Genomic DNA, 18,077 nt, shown 5'->3' with positions numbered 1-18,077 from the left:
TCTCATCACTCGATATATTTGTTTTGGAGATTGCCTAATCTTAAAATTAATAGACCAAAATGACGCCAAAATGTCTTTATTGAATGAATGCTCAAATTTCAAGTTTTTCATGAAAGCGCTCTCACAGGTTGAATTTCTAGAAAAGTACCACATGTTCTCATTGGAAAATCAAGTAAAATATACTTTGTGTCACTTTGTTTGAATGATCATAACTTTAATTCATTCAACCATACAACTCTGGGGCTGGCGTGTGGAGAGAATTCTTATTAAACTGCTTCTTGACAAGGATTTGTTAGTTGACAGCTTTTATTAGTCCATCATGTTCTTAATTACTAATTCAAGCTTGGCTGCTTTACACTTAATGTTAGAAACTCTTAAAAAAAAAAAAACATATATATAATGTATTCCTACAAAATGATTACATACACAGTGATTTCCTCTCTGACATGAGCCTATAGATGAAAAAGAACGGTGCCTGAAATAAATGTAGAGTAAATCACCATTTCCAATGGAGCCAACTGCTCAACACACACTTTTATATGAATATTAATGTCATCTCGAGTATTTAGTAGCGTTTTATACTCGTCTTTTATATGCAATGGATTTACCATTAACTGTGGCATGACAGAAGGGCACTTAGAGGGGATGCCTCTCGGTCAGCAAGTGATGACGCTCCTCATTTGAGCGAAACAGCGCCTCCCTCAGGCGTATCGCGTTGCCTGCAACTCCAGCGCGGCTGCCGGCATCCTCCAAACACGACCTTCGAATGGGCCGGTACACCTTGTAGCGTCTGGAAAAAAAGAGACGTAAGATGTGTTGCGAGTCATCACCTTTTTTTCCCTTTTCTGTCTTTTTGGGGGGTGGGCACTTTCAAATGTATGCTCCAATAAGGAAGAATCTATCACCTGCTTCTCCTTTTTGAGGGAAAACATAATTGTGAGCTAAGAAAGTATTTTGTTCTCAAATGACTGTGGATGCACACATTAAACACTCATTTCAGTGTGTTTAGCTTCGCTATATTTCATTGAGGCTGTTTAGGGTAATATTGTAAATGTTAGCTTAAGCCAAGCTAGCTCATTATGCTAATGCCCTCAGGGACAGTTGTAACACATTTGCCAGGAGTAAAGTAACATTCATAAAATTAAACAATTTATAGTGCCACAAGCTAAATTTGACTTGAATGAATCTGTACATTTTAGTTGTTTTTATTTGGTCATCCAGGTCCAGCTCTCCCGCCCAACCAAATTTATGCTCCAAGACTCAACCCCAGCAACTGACCAAGCTTTTTCTCTGACTACCGGACCGAACTTGTGCTCCATCTCTGAACCAAGCCACTCAAAAAGCTACAGTCTCTACCACTGACTTGGCTGAACTTCAGCCCCAAAGTTGTTCAACCCTTACCAAAAGCCAGACAACAGAAACTCCCTTTAACAAAAAGGAAGAGGAAACAAAAAAAAGCAGTAAGTGACACACGTGTCAAAGTGGGACAAGTAGAGCAGAAGATGAGTTCTGAGAAGGTGAAAAGGGAAATAAGCCGTTCACTTAAGCCACCCCATGTTTTTTCTCTGTTTGGCCATATCTGTGTTATGTGTATTGTAAAAAATCTTGAAAATGAAGGGCATTTAGTGACCACAATCCTTTGAATGGTAATATAAAATGATCTGAATGACATTACTTACCTGTAAACAATGCATGCAATCAGTGCAAAGAAGGCTAAAAGTACGGCGCTTGTGGACAGGATCACCTCAGTAGTATGAGGGTTGTTGGACTCTAGGGGAGGGGAAATTGTCCATTAACTTCTTACAAACGAGCAGATTCCTTTAACTTTTTTCTGTCTTATTCACCAGGGGTCACTTGGGACTTGTTGATGGTGATGGTGGTGCTGGTCAGGGTCAAGCTGCGAGAGTCCTCCAGCGTGATGTTGACGCAGTAGGTCCCCGGCTGCGGAAAAGTTCTCCTCAGGTTCACCTCGCACTTTGCGGAAGGGGGAACATCGTTGCACATGATGCTGTGCACCAAAGTGCACGTGGGGTCCGACACAATGGTGCACGCTGATGTGGGGACGCTGAAGAGGAGGAGAGACACTTACCGGTAAGACAGTGGTTCTCAAATATATATATATTTTTAATATTATTGTAAGCCAGTGTAACATTAACTCATTTACTGCCATTGACGGCTATAGACGTCAAAATTTCATTTGAACTATTTATTAGTTTCACATTTTTCCACTTTTGTTAAGAGTATGAAAACCTAGAATTTTTTTTTTTACTGTACGTTTAGAACAGATATAAAATTAGTGATTAATTGTAAGTTAACTAGTGAAGTCATGTGATGAATTACAATTAAAAAAAATGTAATCGCTTGATGCCCCTAATGGAAAAAGAAGAAGAAAAGATTATAAAAAATCCGGGGTGTCAGATGATTTTTTTTTTTTATTGTTATTAATCGCATGACTTTAATAGTTAACTCTTTTATATCAGTTCTAAATGTACAGTAAAAAAGAAAAAATCTAGGTTTCTAGGTTTTCATACTCTTGTTAACAAAAGCAGAAAAAAATTAGAAACTAATAGAAATAGTTCAAATGAATTTTTGACGTCTATAGCCGTCAATGGCAGTGAATGAGTTAAACTAAAATGTATTGCACATCACTTAAAACAAACTAAATTAAAAAAAACTAAACAAATAATTCTCAAAGATTAAATGCAAATGTATTGAACTTTGAAGTCAAATACAGCTGAACCGTATTTGGGCAATGATTATTTTGTGTACCACTAGAGGGAGCCTGTAAATTACATGTATAGGTTACATACACACCTGCCAAGACATTTCACCAGGAAGCTGATGTCAGTCTTAGTTACTCTGGCAGCCAACACATCAACAATGCGGCTGTCGGCCTTGCTCTTTAGTGGGCGCTTGGGCTCTGTGAAAAAAATGAAATGATCTTTCCATAATGATATAATATGAACTTGAGAATGAGTAGCCTACATCGAAAATGAATAATAGAGCAATTCAGTTAGCTTATTTGTGTTTTGTTGTTTGCGTGCTTGAAAATGTTAAGAAAGCTAAATCTGAGGCTACTAGGTGAAGGGGGAAACAACTTCACAATGACACTAGTACTGAAGTCAGTACAGCTCTTTTATTGGGTCTCATTAGATTTTACATTATAAACTTTAGCACCAGAAGGCAGTATTATAAAAAAAAAAGAAAAAAAATGCATAGCACTGCTTCAAACATGTTGACAGTAATTTGACTTGGGTAATGACTCCAATATGATTGAGACAATAACAACTAGAGTGGGCTACATCCATTTTTTTGTCATGTTGCAGGAGAGTGGTTTAAAACGTTATGACTGCAATAGAACTTGGGGGCTTTATGATTTATATGGCAATGGTTGCTTCTGCATACTACTTTTTTTTTCTTTTCTTTTTTACATAATTTGTGGTTTCCTCAGATTTTAGCTTTTTGACAAATCAAAAATAGTTTGATAATAAAAAAAATCGGTATATTTTAATATATTTTAAAATGAATAAGATTTGATTCAGTTCAGTTTTTATTGCACTCGCATCCGAGCTAATACACAACTTGCTTTCTAAGTCTTCTATCAGGCTCTGAACCTCATTTGTCGGGTTTCATGGTCTAGGCCTTCTAGGTAATGGGAATTGGCCCAGTGTTGCACTCATGATGAATAAGGAACAGTGCTGATTACAATAATGGACTGCCCTCTATTGGTCAGAATCGGAACTACACATTGATTTCGGCCAGTATTCATTTCTGCAATTAAAAATGACCAGTATAGAGTTAGCCCACTCTTGTTCTCAGTTGCTCTGATTGTCTTCAGCTCTCAGATATGACCACATGGATAGCAAAAAAAAAAAAAAAAAGCTTCTGCCTGACACCTACCAATGATGCTGATGCTACCCACAAAGATTCCGTGCACGTAGCGGAAACACCTGTCGCCCTCGAGCACACGCAGGTCAAAGGGGGTCGACTCTGGGGTCACACTGGGATCAATGGACGGGAGGACTTCTGTGGTGGGTAAGCCCGTTGTCATGGGGACAGGAGATGAGCTGGATATCACTGAGATGGTGGCAAGATTAGAAGTGGCGTGATGACATGAAGTCATGGGACATGCAAATTAGCTGCGTTGGCATTTCTAAACTCACCTTGGGTGCTCGTCGTCGTCATGGCTGGTGGAGGCGACGTGAGACGCTCTAGAGACGGAATACAAATATGACCACCAAGGACAATTATTAGCAATCATTTTTGTTTTATTACCAGTCGGGGGTGGTGTTGGCATGGACGTCGTTGTTGACGTGGATGTGGCGGCAGCAGGCGGGCACTCGGCCGGAAACGCCGCCTCCACCACCAGCTTGACGCTCATGTTGCCCACCGTGCTGTAGGCGTGCGTGGTCACGTCGCGGTGGGTCACCACCTGGTTGCCGTCCCGGAAGTCCCACATGTAGTCGACGGCCGCCGCCGTCTTCAGGTAGCCGCTGGGGTCGTGGAGATGCACCCGAAAGACCACATCGTCACCTCGAAAGAACACGTTCTTGGCCGACTGGTTGACCGCAGACTTTTGGGAGATGTCCACCGCCACTGGGATCATATCTTAACAAGCACAGAGAGCATACATGAATAAATCTCAATTAGACAAAAAAAAATATGGGTGGATATCTGGTCGTGTATTCTACCTGTGATGTAGAAAACGTTGTTGTCAGTACTCAAGGGACTGTACTTCCTACGCTCACGTTTACGGTACACCATGACCTCCATGACCTCTGCTCCTAGAGGGATGCTGGAGGTGTTGAGGGTCAGACTGGAGGAGTGTCCGTCACATGTCTCGAAATATTGTCCTGGATCGAGAGAAAAAAAAATCATTATTTAACCCATTCACTGCCTACCCAATTAAAATGTATCTTTGACGTCTATAGCCGTCAATGGCAGTGAAAGGGGAGGTTAGTTATCAGTCCTGGCATGATCACTGTATGCTTGCTATGATTGCGAAATGCATTCGATGACGTGTTTGTAGGCGTCTCACCCATTGTGTGCCACACGTAAACATAGTTCTTGTGTCTCCAGTCGTTGCTCTGAAAGAAGGGCTTCCCATCAGGGAACACGTTGCATTTGGTGGCATCCGTACATTTCCCAAAGCCGTAATCGTCCAGCCAGGATGTCCAGTTGTACACAAAGCCCGAGCGCACTTGGCCATTTGCTGCAATGTAGCAAAGCGCAATCTTGTGATTTGGAGTCAGAAAAAAAAGGTACCTTGCAGGGTTCACATTTGAACCCCTAGGTACGAATATGTACTGTTTATGGTTAGAAAATCTTTTTAAAGAAATAAACAGTAGTAGTATTAATCAAGATCATTGATAAGGAAACTTAGTGCACTTTATGTACTTTCAACGAACTGTCAACGGTTCTCTGTTGTTTATGTACCTTTGTAGTTTTAATAATTAGCCTTTAGGTGTGTTTATATTATCATCATACCTGGACTGTGACGTGAATGTGAAACAGTAACATCCCAATTATTTCCGTCTCTGTGCAATAATTTAAGTGACTCTAAAATGCTACAAAATAAGTCATGGCTCACGACATCGATTAAAGGCTAAAAAGCCCAAAAATATACTAAAAACAAACAAACAAACCACTATGTTCTTCATGTTCTTCTTTTATGGAGATGAACCTGTAGAAGTGCGATGAGGTAATGTCTGCCATCTAGTGGTGAATGGTGATATTACAACTTAAAATTGAGGAGGAGTGATAGAGGAAGCATTTTTGTAATGCTGCCCATCCCCGACCTTGACAGTAACTTTTTGTAAGCAAATATTTACCCTAAGGTACATATTTTCGTACAAATTGTAAGGGTACCAATATGTACCCTGTTCGCTGCCCCAGTGCCAAGCCTAATTTAGCACCTTTTGTCTGACAGTGCACTGTTCATTTTCCAAGACAAGAGATACTGTAAATTTGACGTCACGACATCAAAAAAAACAAAAACATTACATTTGGTGTATCGATTACTGTATTGCTCAAATTTGACTCAAAATACTCTTAAGTATATATATAAAAAAATGGTTATGAAGGCCTGTTGGGTCCAATTTGGCAGCACCTGAGGCCTCCAGCTCCGTACCGTCGTCACAGTGCTCATCCCACACGAGTGCCCCATTATCGTCCTCCTTCTGGCACGGGGGAAACTCCAGCTTGGCCGTGAATGAGACGATGGAACCGTTGAGCGCAGGGCTGTCGCTGGTGAGGCGCACTGTGGGTTTGCCTCCTGTGGCATAGGTTCAACAGTTTAACATAGTGTCATAATTTTTTTTTTTTTTAATTCAAATTCATTTACAGAAAGTGCTAAATAGCAATGTAAGATATGTAAACATTGGTACAGGAAAGAACTTGAATTTACCTCGTCTGCGCATGAGCTCCTTAGGCTTGGGTTTTATGGGCGGGTAGAGGTAGTCGTCCCATGGGATGCTGTCGGGATTCCAGCCTGGGATGGGTGGGATGGGGAAGGGGGACTTTCCTGAAGGGGGGTGCTTGTGCGGGAACATGTCAGCATATGCTGGCGAAAGAAACAGATAGAGGTTGCTCAGGCAAAAAAAAAAAAAAAAGCGAATGTTCTGCATAAATCAGCAAAAACTGATTTCAAATTAGGTGCATTTTATTTTAACATATTTTCCAAATAGTAAAATAAATATATATTTTATTATTTTAACTTTTTATTTTTATTTTTTGGTAGCATGGTATACAATATGTGTCTCAGTCAGCTCAGGCTTTCCCGTGTGGACTTAACATGTTCTTTGCATGCATTTGAGACTCTAAACCACTGTTGTAAAACTCCAGGCCCGGGGGCCAAATCTGGCCCACCATATCATTTTATGCGGCCCGCAAAGGCGACTTCATGTTTCTTGCTAAAATACTACAATTGCAAATTGGTTTCTTTCTTAGTAACATTGAGATATTGCATGCATTTACCAATCCTCTTTTTAAAATAAATTACTGGCTTCTGATTACAAAACTAGTTAATCCATCAATTTGTTGTGTATGTGTTAATATAAAACGATCAGACATTTACAAAATGGCCCTCCGAGGGAAACCGTAACGACATAAATGAGTTTAACACCTCTATATTGTCCATAGGTGAGAAAGTGCTTGGCTGGCAACCAACCCAGGGTTTATTTAAATTATATATATATTTTTTAAATGTAATGTGTTCATCCTCTATAAACAAGTAATAGCCACACAATTGTTTTACTATCCTATAAATATTTAGCAATGAGAACCAAAATGTGTGTTCATATACATTTATGTACATAAAATTAAATGTAACATCATGTCAATGATTACATTCTATTTATTTACAGAATTGCTTGTTTTTTAGGAAGTTAAAACTAATCAGTGAATTGCCTTCAGTGGAGATTCAGCTAATGAAACTCATGAGACTCTGAGTGCAACTGTGAGCTGACGGAGGACATCATCAGAGTGAGTAAAATAGCAAACATTTAAAGTACTTTGTGCCAGAACACGAGTTAAAATTAAGAGCATTATTTAAATACACAATAACCAATACAAAGTTGACAAATTCCACATCTTACTTTTGCGTCCATCCGCTTGAGAAACGAAGCTGATGCATGCTAGAAGAAAAATATATTTCAAGACTCCCATCTCCCCCCAAAAATAAAAAGAAAGTATTCCCTCTGCGGTTCAGTGGATGTGAGCTCAGGCGTGATTCTCTCCTTCTCCCCTGCTCGCCCTGCTGCGATTTGCGTGTTTGTGTGCTTGTGTGCAATAATTGAATCTGGTGCTGGTGAGCACATAGACATGTGACGTTTGTTAACGAGACGCATCTCATCCCTCATTAAGGGTGCCGTGAGGCAAGGAAGTCATGAGGAGTGAGGTGCGTCCTCTTCCTCTTTTCTTCTGTCCACTTCTAAAGAAGAATCCTCAATGTAAAAGCGATGAGTGAAGGATAGATAAGTCGACTAAAATGATTGATTAGGATGTCAAATTTAGACATATAGGGGTGTAAAATACAACAAAGGCGTGTCCTCTACGAGCACTTTCTTTCTCAGAAACGTGCTAAACTCAATTTATTAATACTCAGAATCAGAAATCGGCTACAATGTAACCTACTGAATGAAGTCATAAACACCCCACTCCTTCCAATTGCATAAATGTTATTGCATTCTCTCTGCTGCATGTTTGGGGTGTAACCTTGTGTGACACTATCCACGGGACAGTGACTTGACTTTACCCACGCTGACCCAACGATGGGCCGGAGCTTGTTGCGCCACAGCCACCCAAAAGCAGAAGGAAAGTGTACGAAGTGTGCGTCATCCAACGTGATTGCCATCATCGTTTCAGTGCCGTTACCCCTCACGAGGTCTTTGCACAAATTCATTCTCATCTTAAAGGTCACAGGAAAAGCAGCAAAGTGGACTAGTGGGGCGCCATCATGATTGCATGTGAATGCTTGTTTGTCTGTATGTGCCCTGTGATTGGCTGGCAAGCAGACCAAAGTCAGCTGGGAGTGGTTGCACTTCACCCCGTGACCCTCATGAGGACAAGCGCAAGGAGATGTATGGTTGGATGCCACCAATTTCCAATTTCTAGTTCTTGTTTGTAAAATGGACGCAAGAGGTATCGGTCTCCGATATCTGGTATCAGTACTCGCCCGTCCCTAATAATTATAATTATCTCTCCTTTTCGATTTTGTATCGTTTCATTTAGGGGTGTCAGGCGATAAAAGTTTTTAATTGTAATTAATCGCATGACTTCAATAGTTAACTCACGGTTAATCACAAATTTTACATCTTGTTCTAAATGTACAATAAAATATTAGTTTTCATACTCTTACTAACATAGAAAGTGGAAAAAAATTATAAACTAATAGAAATATGGTTGCATCTTTTAGTCATTAATACAGTAATTTCATAATAATTCATAAAATTGAGTTAAAATTAAAAAGATGCACTGTACTGTAAAAAAACAAGTGTGATATTGATTTGTGTTGAGGTTGTTTTTCTGCCACTAGATGGCATAATTGCATTTGTAAGACATTGGTGTATTTTTCTTTTCATATTACGAGCTATTTAATCTTTAACATAAGTAACTTGTGAAAATCTGCCAATTTTTATAATGGTAAAATACAACTTGACCCCAGTCTACACAAATATATTCATTATTATTACATTTATTGCTGCTAAATTTTGACGTGGACGCGTCTGCTGCGTTGAGATTGGAATTCCTCCAGTACAGGATTTCCAAGTAAGGGGCGGTCATTAATCGCGTGTTAAAAAAATTTGTGACGTTAAAGGAACTTTAAATTAACCCCAAATGAACGCACTCATTTTGACACCCCCTAGTTTTATTATTTTTGCTCTTACAGCCTACTGACAAATCCCCAAAGAGCAGACACAACATCCCAAATTCAAATCTTATGATTCATGTTTTCTTCTTCTTCTGTGTTTTATAACACACAATGCATCATTTCATTAGACAAGTTATTTTTGACTTTTGGTAAAGTTTGTGTTTTTTTTGTTTTTCTTTATGTCTGGATGTATATCCTCAGTTATTGGCAAATTAAAAACAATGAAATTACCTGACAAATTAATTAATATTGCAGAATGATCATTCCAGTATAATGATTCTGCTTAACAAAATTACTACTAATGAAATGTCAATATTTTTGTTGGCTCTCATTTAACGAGATAAAAGATAATAGCAATGGCAATCCATCTATCTAATTTCTAAAGCAAGGAAGGTTGCACCCTGGATTGGTTGCCAGCCAATCACAGGGCACATTTTGACATGAAATGAAACTAATTTGCATGTTAGGTTCACAGGCCTTACATTAAAGGTGTCTTTTTTCCTCTCATTGGGCACATGAAGTGTTTTTTTGAACGAGAGGTGGAATGCAGACACATTCCTCCTCTGTGCGTGTGTGTGTGCGCACGCCTCCTTTTCTGCTATGCACTGGCAGGGGAAACTTCACTTCAGCGTATTTTGTCTCAAACAGAAGACATATGGGAGTGTTTGCTTTTGGAAATGCATGACGAACTTTTTATCTGCCCTATGAACACGTTCCCACCAGAACACATGGAACTGTCCTCCGATGACCCCTTCTCTTATCCTCCACGCAGGCCTCTCATTTGGGTCCACCCTCTCTTTCTTCTCCCCACCACATTTGCTCCCTCCTTCCAAGAAAGAACAATTTTCCCGACGCGCTACATCAGCCGAGATTGCACGTTCACACAGAAATGAACTCCTGCTTAACCCTGCGTGTGTTTCTCAGATGTCCTCCTCGTCCCACCTCTTCTTCGCTGTAATCACAAACATGAGAGGACATGCCGCCCTGTCATCTTCGAGCGGAGAAGGGACGTGAGCTTTGGTACGAAATGCGGAAGGTGAGTCTCATCACTAACATCCACCAACATGCATAAAACTGTCGTGGAACGTACACTATCAGTTAATTTTAAAAATGGACCCTGCATAAAAATGTCTATCAGCCAATGATCAAAAATAAATTAATAATATATATATATATATATATATATATATATATATATATATATATATATATATATATATATATATATATATATATATATACATACATATATACAGGCTATATGTAAAAAAAAAAAAAAAAAAAAAAAGAACCCTAATGTTCACTATTTTAATATGAGTCGAGTAAGGGGTTAAAAATACCCCCAAAAATATTTTTAAAAAAGAAAAGAATGAAAAATCTCATAAAAATATTTTTACTGCCACCAGGCAGTGCTATAACCCTCAAAATCTCACTGAGAGCTTGATTTTCCATGGTCTTTCCCTCCATCCAGATGAACTCCCAAAACGCCAAGACCCAGATCCAAACTGGACTCCATCACCGCTCTTTTCCAGCACCGACAGATGGCCTGCAGCCTGTGAGCACGGCTACCACCAAACACCAAGATTGTCATGGACACATGACATGAGTGGGTGATTTGTTGCTGGCACATACACAAAAATAGGATGTTGTCATTGTTCAGTCATGTCAACTATTTTAAAGACAGGGTTGTAAAAGTTGTGCTCAAACTAATTATTCACAGTCTACTCTTCTTTTATTTTCTGCGTATCCTCCTAAAGGTCATGGATGAGCTGAAGCCTATCCCAGCTGACTTTGAGCGAGAGGTGGGGTACAAGCAAGCATTCACACTCACCATTTACATAACCATTTAGAGTCATCAATGAAACTATCACGCAACTGTTTTGAATTATCGAAGGAAAAGTAAGCAAGCGCAGGGAGAACATACCAGAGCCGAAATTAGAACCGTCAACCTTTGACCCATGAGTCAGACACTATTCCACAATGCTGTCATTAAAATGAAACCAGCATAAAAATGATGACACTGTTTTCGTGTTAAGCAATTCCACACAATTATACAACACAAAAAAACAAGGTAGGATTAATTACTTGTAAATACTTGTGTAAAGAAATACTCTGATATTAATGCAGATAAAACAAAGTATATAACTTACATGTACTGTTTTTCAAGTTAGATGAAGATTTTTTTGTTGTTTTTGGTTCTTATGCTGCCAGAAGACACACTATTCACCATAAATTATTCTTGCTAGCTTACATTTTATAAAATCTCATCAATAATGCCATTGGATGGGGGAATATGCCATTTTTATTCATGCTCCCTGGTTCAAAAACAAATATGGTACTGACGCAAGTAAGGAAATGAAAAATCTTGGGTACAATCTACTTTTTAACACTGTAAAAAATTGACAGTAAATAACTGGCAAAAAAAAGTTGCCAGCTAATTATTGTAAAATCTCAGTTAATTACTGTAAAAATCTAGCATATAATTTGTTAGATTTTTACTGTACCGTATATAAATTACAGTTACTTACTGTATTTGAAAATGCAATTGCGTGGAACATTCTAGCCTTTTTTTAAAGTGCATTTTCATTTAGCCCACGCGTCTCATCTTTTATAGTTCCTTTGTGTTGACAGGAGCAGCAGGTGGATGTGCACATGTTGAACGTATTAGTGGAGCAGACAAAAATATGTGCAGGCTTTAGGACCGCGGGGTGTGCTCGATGAGAAGCGATCAAGTCCGCTGTTTTGGAGTTTTTGGGGCTCTTGACAACCTGCTCGTCTAGTTTAATGGATACAAATGTGCCTGGTGCATTCATGGTTACTGTTTTGGACGGACTAAATGTCAGCATGGAAATCAGGATTGAACTGGGCTAGAATTTGGTGCCACTTTCCAACATGGGGCTGCTGGGCATACACCGGAGGATGCTGTGTTTATGGTTGCTGCTTCTCGGATTCGCTTTGCTTCTGCTGATAGCTTCTGATCTTTTCCACGGAGGGGAACATCGCTCCCACCAGAAACTTGTTGGCGCCCCGCGCCGCCCCTTCCAGAGGACCTTCGGTCCACCGGACGATTTGGAGCTGATCGGAGACGCAGCATTGGAGCTCGGACCCGACTTCGTCCCCATCAACTCGCTTAAAGAGGACCAGCTTCTATTCGTGGCGTCCACGCAGGGTACGAAGGACCCGCCACACAAGAAGTGGAATTACAAGGTGCTCTTGCCAGCGGCGAGGAAGGAATTTCTATCCGGTCGTGTGGGAGAAGGAGCGGAGAGTCAAGAAGACGGCCAGATCTCGCTGTATCGCTCACTGCCCGAGACGCGACACCCCAAGTGAGTCCGCTCGAAACCAAAAGCACCGAAGTCTACTTTTTCGGTGTGGGTAATTTGTAGTGTGACGGATTCTTTTGTGACAGGTGTCTTGGCGAGCAGTACAGTGAATCGCTGCCTTCTGCCAGCGTGGTGATTTGCTTTCACGACGAGGCTTGGTCCACACTTTTACGCACTCTGCACAGCGTTCTCAATACAACACCCAAATCCTTCTTACTGGAGCTCCTCCTAGTGGACGACCTCAGTACACATGGTATGTCTGCCTGTTGGATGGCGTTCATGCATGCGTGTGTGGCCCATATATCCTTATGCATCATCTATCCATCCGTCTGTCATCCATCCACCCAGCCATTCATCCATCCAGCATCCAAGCATTCTGTCCATCCATCAGTTTATCATTCATCTACCTCTACATCCATCCATCCTTTCATCTGTCCTGCCATCCACCCGCCTGTCTTGTCTACAGCCATCCATCCATCCATCATCCTCTTGACTATAACATCCATCAATCTACTTGTCTATAGCCATCCATCCAGTCATTCATTCATCCGTCCATCCATCCATCCTACTGTCATCATCCTTCCTTCCATCCATCACCCATCCATCCACTCACTTGTCTATAACCATCCATCCATCCTACTGTCCATCATCCATCCTCCCATCCTTCCATCTGTCTCTTCTTCATCCATCCATCCTACTCTCCAACCTCCCTCTTCCCAGCCAATCATCCATTAATTAATAATAATTCAATTCTAGCAAAAAACAAACAAATTGGCAATAAAGTGATCCACCCAACAACACACTCTCTCCATCTATACATCCGTCCATCCAACTGCTCATACACTATCATATCTTCACGTCCATCCATCCATATCCACGTCTTGTGTTTCCAGATCACTTGAAGACTATGCTCAGTGAATACGTATCCCATCTGGATGGGGTGCATTTGATTCGCAGCACTAAGCGGCTCGGGGTCGGAGGGTGCCGTAACCTGGGTGCGTCCAGAGCTTCGGGGCAGGTTCTGGTGTTCATGGACTCACAATGTGAATGTCATAATGGCTGGTTGGAACCGCTCCTGGAGAGGGTGGCCCAGGACAGGTAAGAGCGGTGCTAATCCTGTATGATAACATTCCGTTGCTGTTTAACCGCAAACTGGTGTCCTTATCATAATGTATTCAGATCCACTCCAGGAGAACATAAAGCTAATTATAGTTGACCTCACCCAATTGACAAGCCGAATATGGCAAACCATTAGAGCATTTATTCAGTATTTTACTAGTGGGCTGAATAATCCATGTACTAGTACACTCTTTGTCCTCACTAGTAAAAAAACATTCGGCACATTAGTAAACAACTTGGTTGCACTAGTCGAACAACTATGTCTTACAATGACATTTTTCCACTACTGTATGACATTTCTGCAAACTAGTAGAACAACTAGGGTTCACTTGTAGAATGACTGGGGCACACTAGTAGAAAGTAAGTTTGCACTAGTTTACAACTGCATGCTACTAGTACTACTAGAGACATAAAATTCCACTAATTGACATCTAGCATGTCACTATTAGTACTATAGTAATAAGCAGATGTCAATTTATGCACGGTTGTGCCTCACTACTAATTTTGTTTATCTACTAGTGTGCAGTCAATCTACTAGTGCATAGATATGTCATTGAGTAGTGGGAGGCAGTAGTTGGGGAAAACAAAATGTTAGTCGTTTTACTAGGGATCCCTTGTTCTACTTTTTGTGCACAAATGTCATTCTACTAATTCACAGAAATGTCATACAGTATTAGAAGGCACCATTGGGGAAAAAAATCTTAAAAGTGAGATCTAGTTATTCTACTAATGTGCTTCAGTCATTCTACTAGTGCAACACTCGTACTTGTACTAGTGTGCTGGAATGTTATACTGCAGTCAATTTGAGACAAAATTGCTGTTGAAGTGTCCTTCGTCGTGCAACTAGTGTGCGCTAGTCATTTCACAAATACGCTAATTATTATAATATTTTTTTTTACTAGTGAAAACAAAGAACATACTAGTATTGTACATGGCCCTTTCAATGCACTAGTAGAATGTGAAACAAATGCTCCATAGCAGGGAATGTTGTCCTCATGATTTGGCCCGCGTGGTGGTGCTCCTCAGTTTTCTTACAGTATGGCTCCAATTAGACGTCCAATTAGGCGGCTCTTTGTTCTGGAAATGGTCACATGATAGCGCACGTTTCTCTTTTGCTCTCCATCTTTTGTCTCAGACATTTCTTCGATTATACCACATGATGGAAATATTTCAAACACATGCTAACCAGAGCTGAGAGTAATAAAAGACGGCGTGTGATTAGACGCAGGCAACACACGTCATGGATGTGGTGTGTCTTCATGCAGGACCAGAGTAGTTTCTCCCATCATGGATGTGATCCACGGGGAGACTTTCAAGTACAACGCCACCCGGTGGCCAGTGTGGGGAGTTTTCAACTGGAATCTGGACTTTTACTGGGAGTCCAAACCGCAACTGCTGGATGGGGACTCAGACTTGGCGATTGAACCCGTACTGTGAGTTTGCAGCATCTGTTATGGCCTTTTTGTGTCTTGACTACAGCCCGAAGTTGAACTTCCGTTGTACAGACGTTTTAACACCATAATGGAATGTTTTTCTCAATCCTCTGTGCTGCGATTACTTCATCCTGTTTTGATTCTGACTGCAATAGGAGTCCAGCGTTAGGAGGCGGAGTTCTGGCCGTTGACAGACATTTCTTCCATAATGTGGGAGCCTTTGATCCTGGGATTCTACTGTGGGGAGGGGAACAAATTGAGCTGTCAATCAGGGTAAATGAAGTATTATTAGTTTTTGCTTTAGAGCCAGCTAAATCATGAAATCGGCATGAAGAAATAGGAGTCAAGCCGTTAAAAGGTTTTTCACTGCGCTTGGGTGACCCAGTTGCCTTTTGCCAAGATGTTTTGCGCAAGCAATGGTCTAGGAATGTTTTGCTTTTCACCATGAATCAACATAACAAGAAATATGACTTGACCATTAGACCCCATTTTGAGGAAATGTGGCCTGTGATGAATTGAATGTGAATTTGTGCCGCACGTAGAACCAAAAAAAAACGCTATGCACATTCTTTCAAGTGTTATAGAGACTCAAACAGGAAAAGGAAACCTAATCCTGCTGTTATTGCTAATGCTGTCCAAGGTGTGGTTGTGCGGAGGCTCCATGGAGGTGGTTCCCTGCTCCCGAGTGGCCCACCTAGACCACCACCTCCCCCGCCTACCTTCCCGTTTCCAAGACCAGGAGCAGCTTGAGAGGAACAAGATCCGCATAGCTGACACGTGGATGGACTCATACCGCAATATCTTCTACAGGCGGGACACGCTGGCTCATTTTATTAGGCAGGTGTGTGCGTGTCAAGTGATAGAAGTCAGAAAGAGCACACCAGTACAAAATGTACAAAAATGTGTTTTATTATGTGCAGTCCGAGAGGCCTAATATTACCGAGCGCCTGCAGTTGAAGATGACTTTGGGCTGTAGGGACTTCCACTGGTACCTGACGACCATCCATCCACAACTTCACATTCCGCAGGATAGACCAGGACTCTCGGGCGAGGTAGTATGAATACACACACATGCACATACATACGTAAATCTAATGCTGGTTTGGTGCTTACCTAAACAGAGTAAACATTTAGTATTGTCAGATCTGTCTGTTTCTCAAATATATAAACAGTACAATTTGTGGTTAAAAAAAAAATCTAAAATATTTCAAGTAAAAATCAAACTCATTTTTTAGTCTTCATCTTGTGAGATCTGGCTGTGAGCATCCCCAAGCAGCAAATTAATTAGGCTTTGTCAACATTTGCCACATCCAATATGGTGGCAACATTGACGTACGATATAGCATTCAAGGCTATGATGTTTATGTTAAACACAAGTACAAACACTGAGAGCAAAGAGACTCATGTGTGACTATACTTGCATGACTTAATGACTTGACCTGCTTGAAATTTAGTTGGACCTTGACATTGTTTTTATTTTTATTATATTTATTTTTACATTTATTTAAATTTTAAGGGGGCACAAAATTTACCCTGTTATACCATTAAGCTGTACACTCATGACTTTACATTGTGGCAAAGTGGCATTTCTTTAGTGTTGTTCCATGAAAATACAGTATATGAGAAAATAGTTACAAAATGTCAACATTTTTAAGAGAATGCATGTGACTTATCCTAACCTGTCATGTTTACGTCTTTTTCAAGCTATACAACGTCGCTGTTGGTGGCTGTGTCGACCACATCCCGGGTGAAGGGGTGCATCTCGGATCCATGATCCTAGCACCATGCAGCGGCACAGGCAGTCAGGTAACCATGGCAACAGTCTCCTCCAGCGCCGCCTGAAAGATGTAGGCCACAAAGGATAACCCGCGGGTCGTTACACAGCACTGCGATTTCAACTCCGAGGGCGAAGTGCGATGGGGTCCCGCGGGGGCTCTGTGTTTGGACGCCGTCAGAGAGCAGGTGGTCCTCTCCAAGTGTCAGCGGCCAATCAGCGACAGGCTACAGTGGACGTTCATAAAGGTAGAAAAGGAATGTATTGATTACAGAATGTCGCAGTATATTTTTGAGATCACTTTCAAGTCTGCACGCTTTTGGTCCTTTCCAGCTGAGTGGCCAGTTGCTCCACCGAAAGTCCCAGTTGTGTGCGGAGGCGGTGAAAGACGGACGCAACCCACGGAGCATTCCGTCCAACGGAGTCGGCGCCCCCTCGGGTGCGGGAGACCTCATCCTGCGCCCTTGCACGCGGCATTCCACACAGCAGTGGCACTTCGAGCAGCTCGTGTCGCCGTAATTAGCCTGACAAACTCAACAGGTATCATTTTGACTGCATAGTGGCTCACTGTGTGCTAATCGTGTAGAAACTATGCAGAATGTGGACAAAAGTGCTTTTGTTATGTTTAATTAATCAATCAGTTGTTTGGTTTGACTCTTTAGAATCCCTACTGGATCTTAATTAAACATCTTAGAGGTTGATTGTATAGCTAAAACTGCATTATGTCTCCGGTATGTTTTTTTTTTTTACCGGCGTAATGGACAACTGTTGTTATAATAATGCATACATTTTGGTAAAACGTTTTACAATATTTGTTCCTGTTTTAAGGATTTCTGATTGTACTCCCGATTGAATTGTTAATAAAATCAAGCAGAAGAAAATAGCAGCATCTATCACATTTGTTTACTTCCTCCAGTTTTCCCCCTTTACATTCCAAAGTGTGTGGACATTTTTGGCTAATGTTAGCATTTCATACTAGAAAATATATCACAAAACTGTGATTATTAATTTAAATAAACTTTGTATTGGCCTAAACTACAATTCCTTCCACCAACTGC

At 40.8% G+C, this 18,077-nt stretch overlaps 2 protein-coding genes across 3 annotated transcripts; one reads left to right on the top strand and one right to left on the bottom strand.

Annotated features, from left to right (window-relative positions):
• Positions 1-60: 60 nt before the first annotated feature.
• On the bottom strand, positions 61-7,767 carry gpnmb (glycoprotein (transmembrane) nmb). Of its 2 annotated transcripts, none has more exons than XM_086063228.1 (12): positions 7,596-7,767; positions 6,407-6,562; positions 6,110-6,274; positions 5,039-5,212; positions 4,692-4,853; positions 4,276-4,608; positions 4,164-4,211; positions 3,901-4,077; positions 2,815-2,920; positions 1,845-2,065; positions 1,680-1,770; positions 61-790 (listed from the first exon to the last, which is right to left on the bottom strand). In XM_086063228.1, the coding sequence occupies exons 1-12, from the start codon at positions 7,663-7,665 to the stop codon at positions 637-639; spliced, it is 1,857 nt and encodes a 618-aa protein (XP_085919354.1). In that variant the 5' UTR covers positions 7,666-7,767; the 3' UTR covers positions 61-636. The 2 variants fall into 2 exon arrangements, with proteins under 2 accessions (XP_085919354.1, XP_085919355.1); XM_086063229.1 differs by having other exon boundaries at positions 6,131-6,274.
• On the top strand, positions 642-17,902 carry LOC147157856 (polypeptide N-acetylgalactosaminyltransferase 15-like). The gene is made up of 15 exons (XM_086063230.1): positions 642-806; positions 1,222-1,460; positions 1,848-2,091; positions 10,295-10,406; positions 10,842-10,976; positions 11,128-12,696; positions 12,780-12,946; positions 13,587-13,791; positions 15,078-15,245; positions 15,401-15,518; positions 15,886-16,086; positions 16,166-16,297; positions 16,950-17,051; positions 17,130-17,267; positions 17,353-17,902. Exons 6-15 carry the CDS (start codon positions 12,263-12,265, stop codon positions 17,536-17,538), a joined length of 1,851 nt encoding a protein of 616 aa, XP_085919356.1. The 5' UTR covers positions 642-806; positions 1,222-1,460; positions 1,848-2,091; positions 10,295-10,406; positions 10,842-10,976; positions 11,128-12,262; the 3' UTR covers positions 17,539-17,902.
• Positions 17,903-18,077: the final 175 nt, after the last annotated feature.

This window comes from Leptonotus elevatus, chromosome 19 (assembly GCF_054856555.1).
Source record: "Leptonotus elevatus isolate MCC_2025b chromosome 19, RoL_Lele_1.0, whole genome shotgun sequence".
NCBI classification, from domain to species: domain Eukaryota; kingdom Metazoa; phylum Chordata; class Actinopteri; order Syngnathiformes; family Syngnathidae; genus Leptonotus; species Leptonotus elevatus.
The sequence above is the reverse complement of the archived record's forward strand: the minus strand, read 5'-3'. Positions and strand labels throughout refer to the sequence as shown.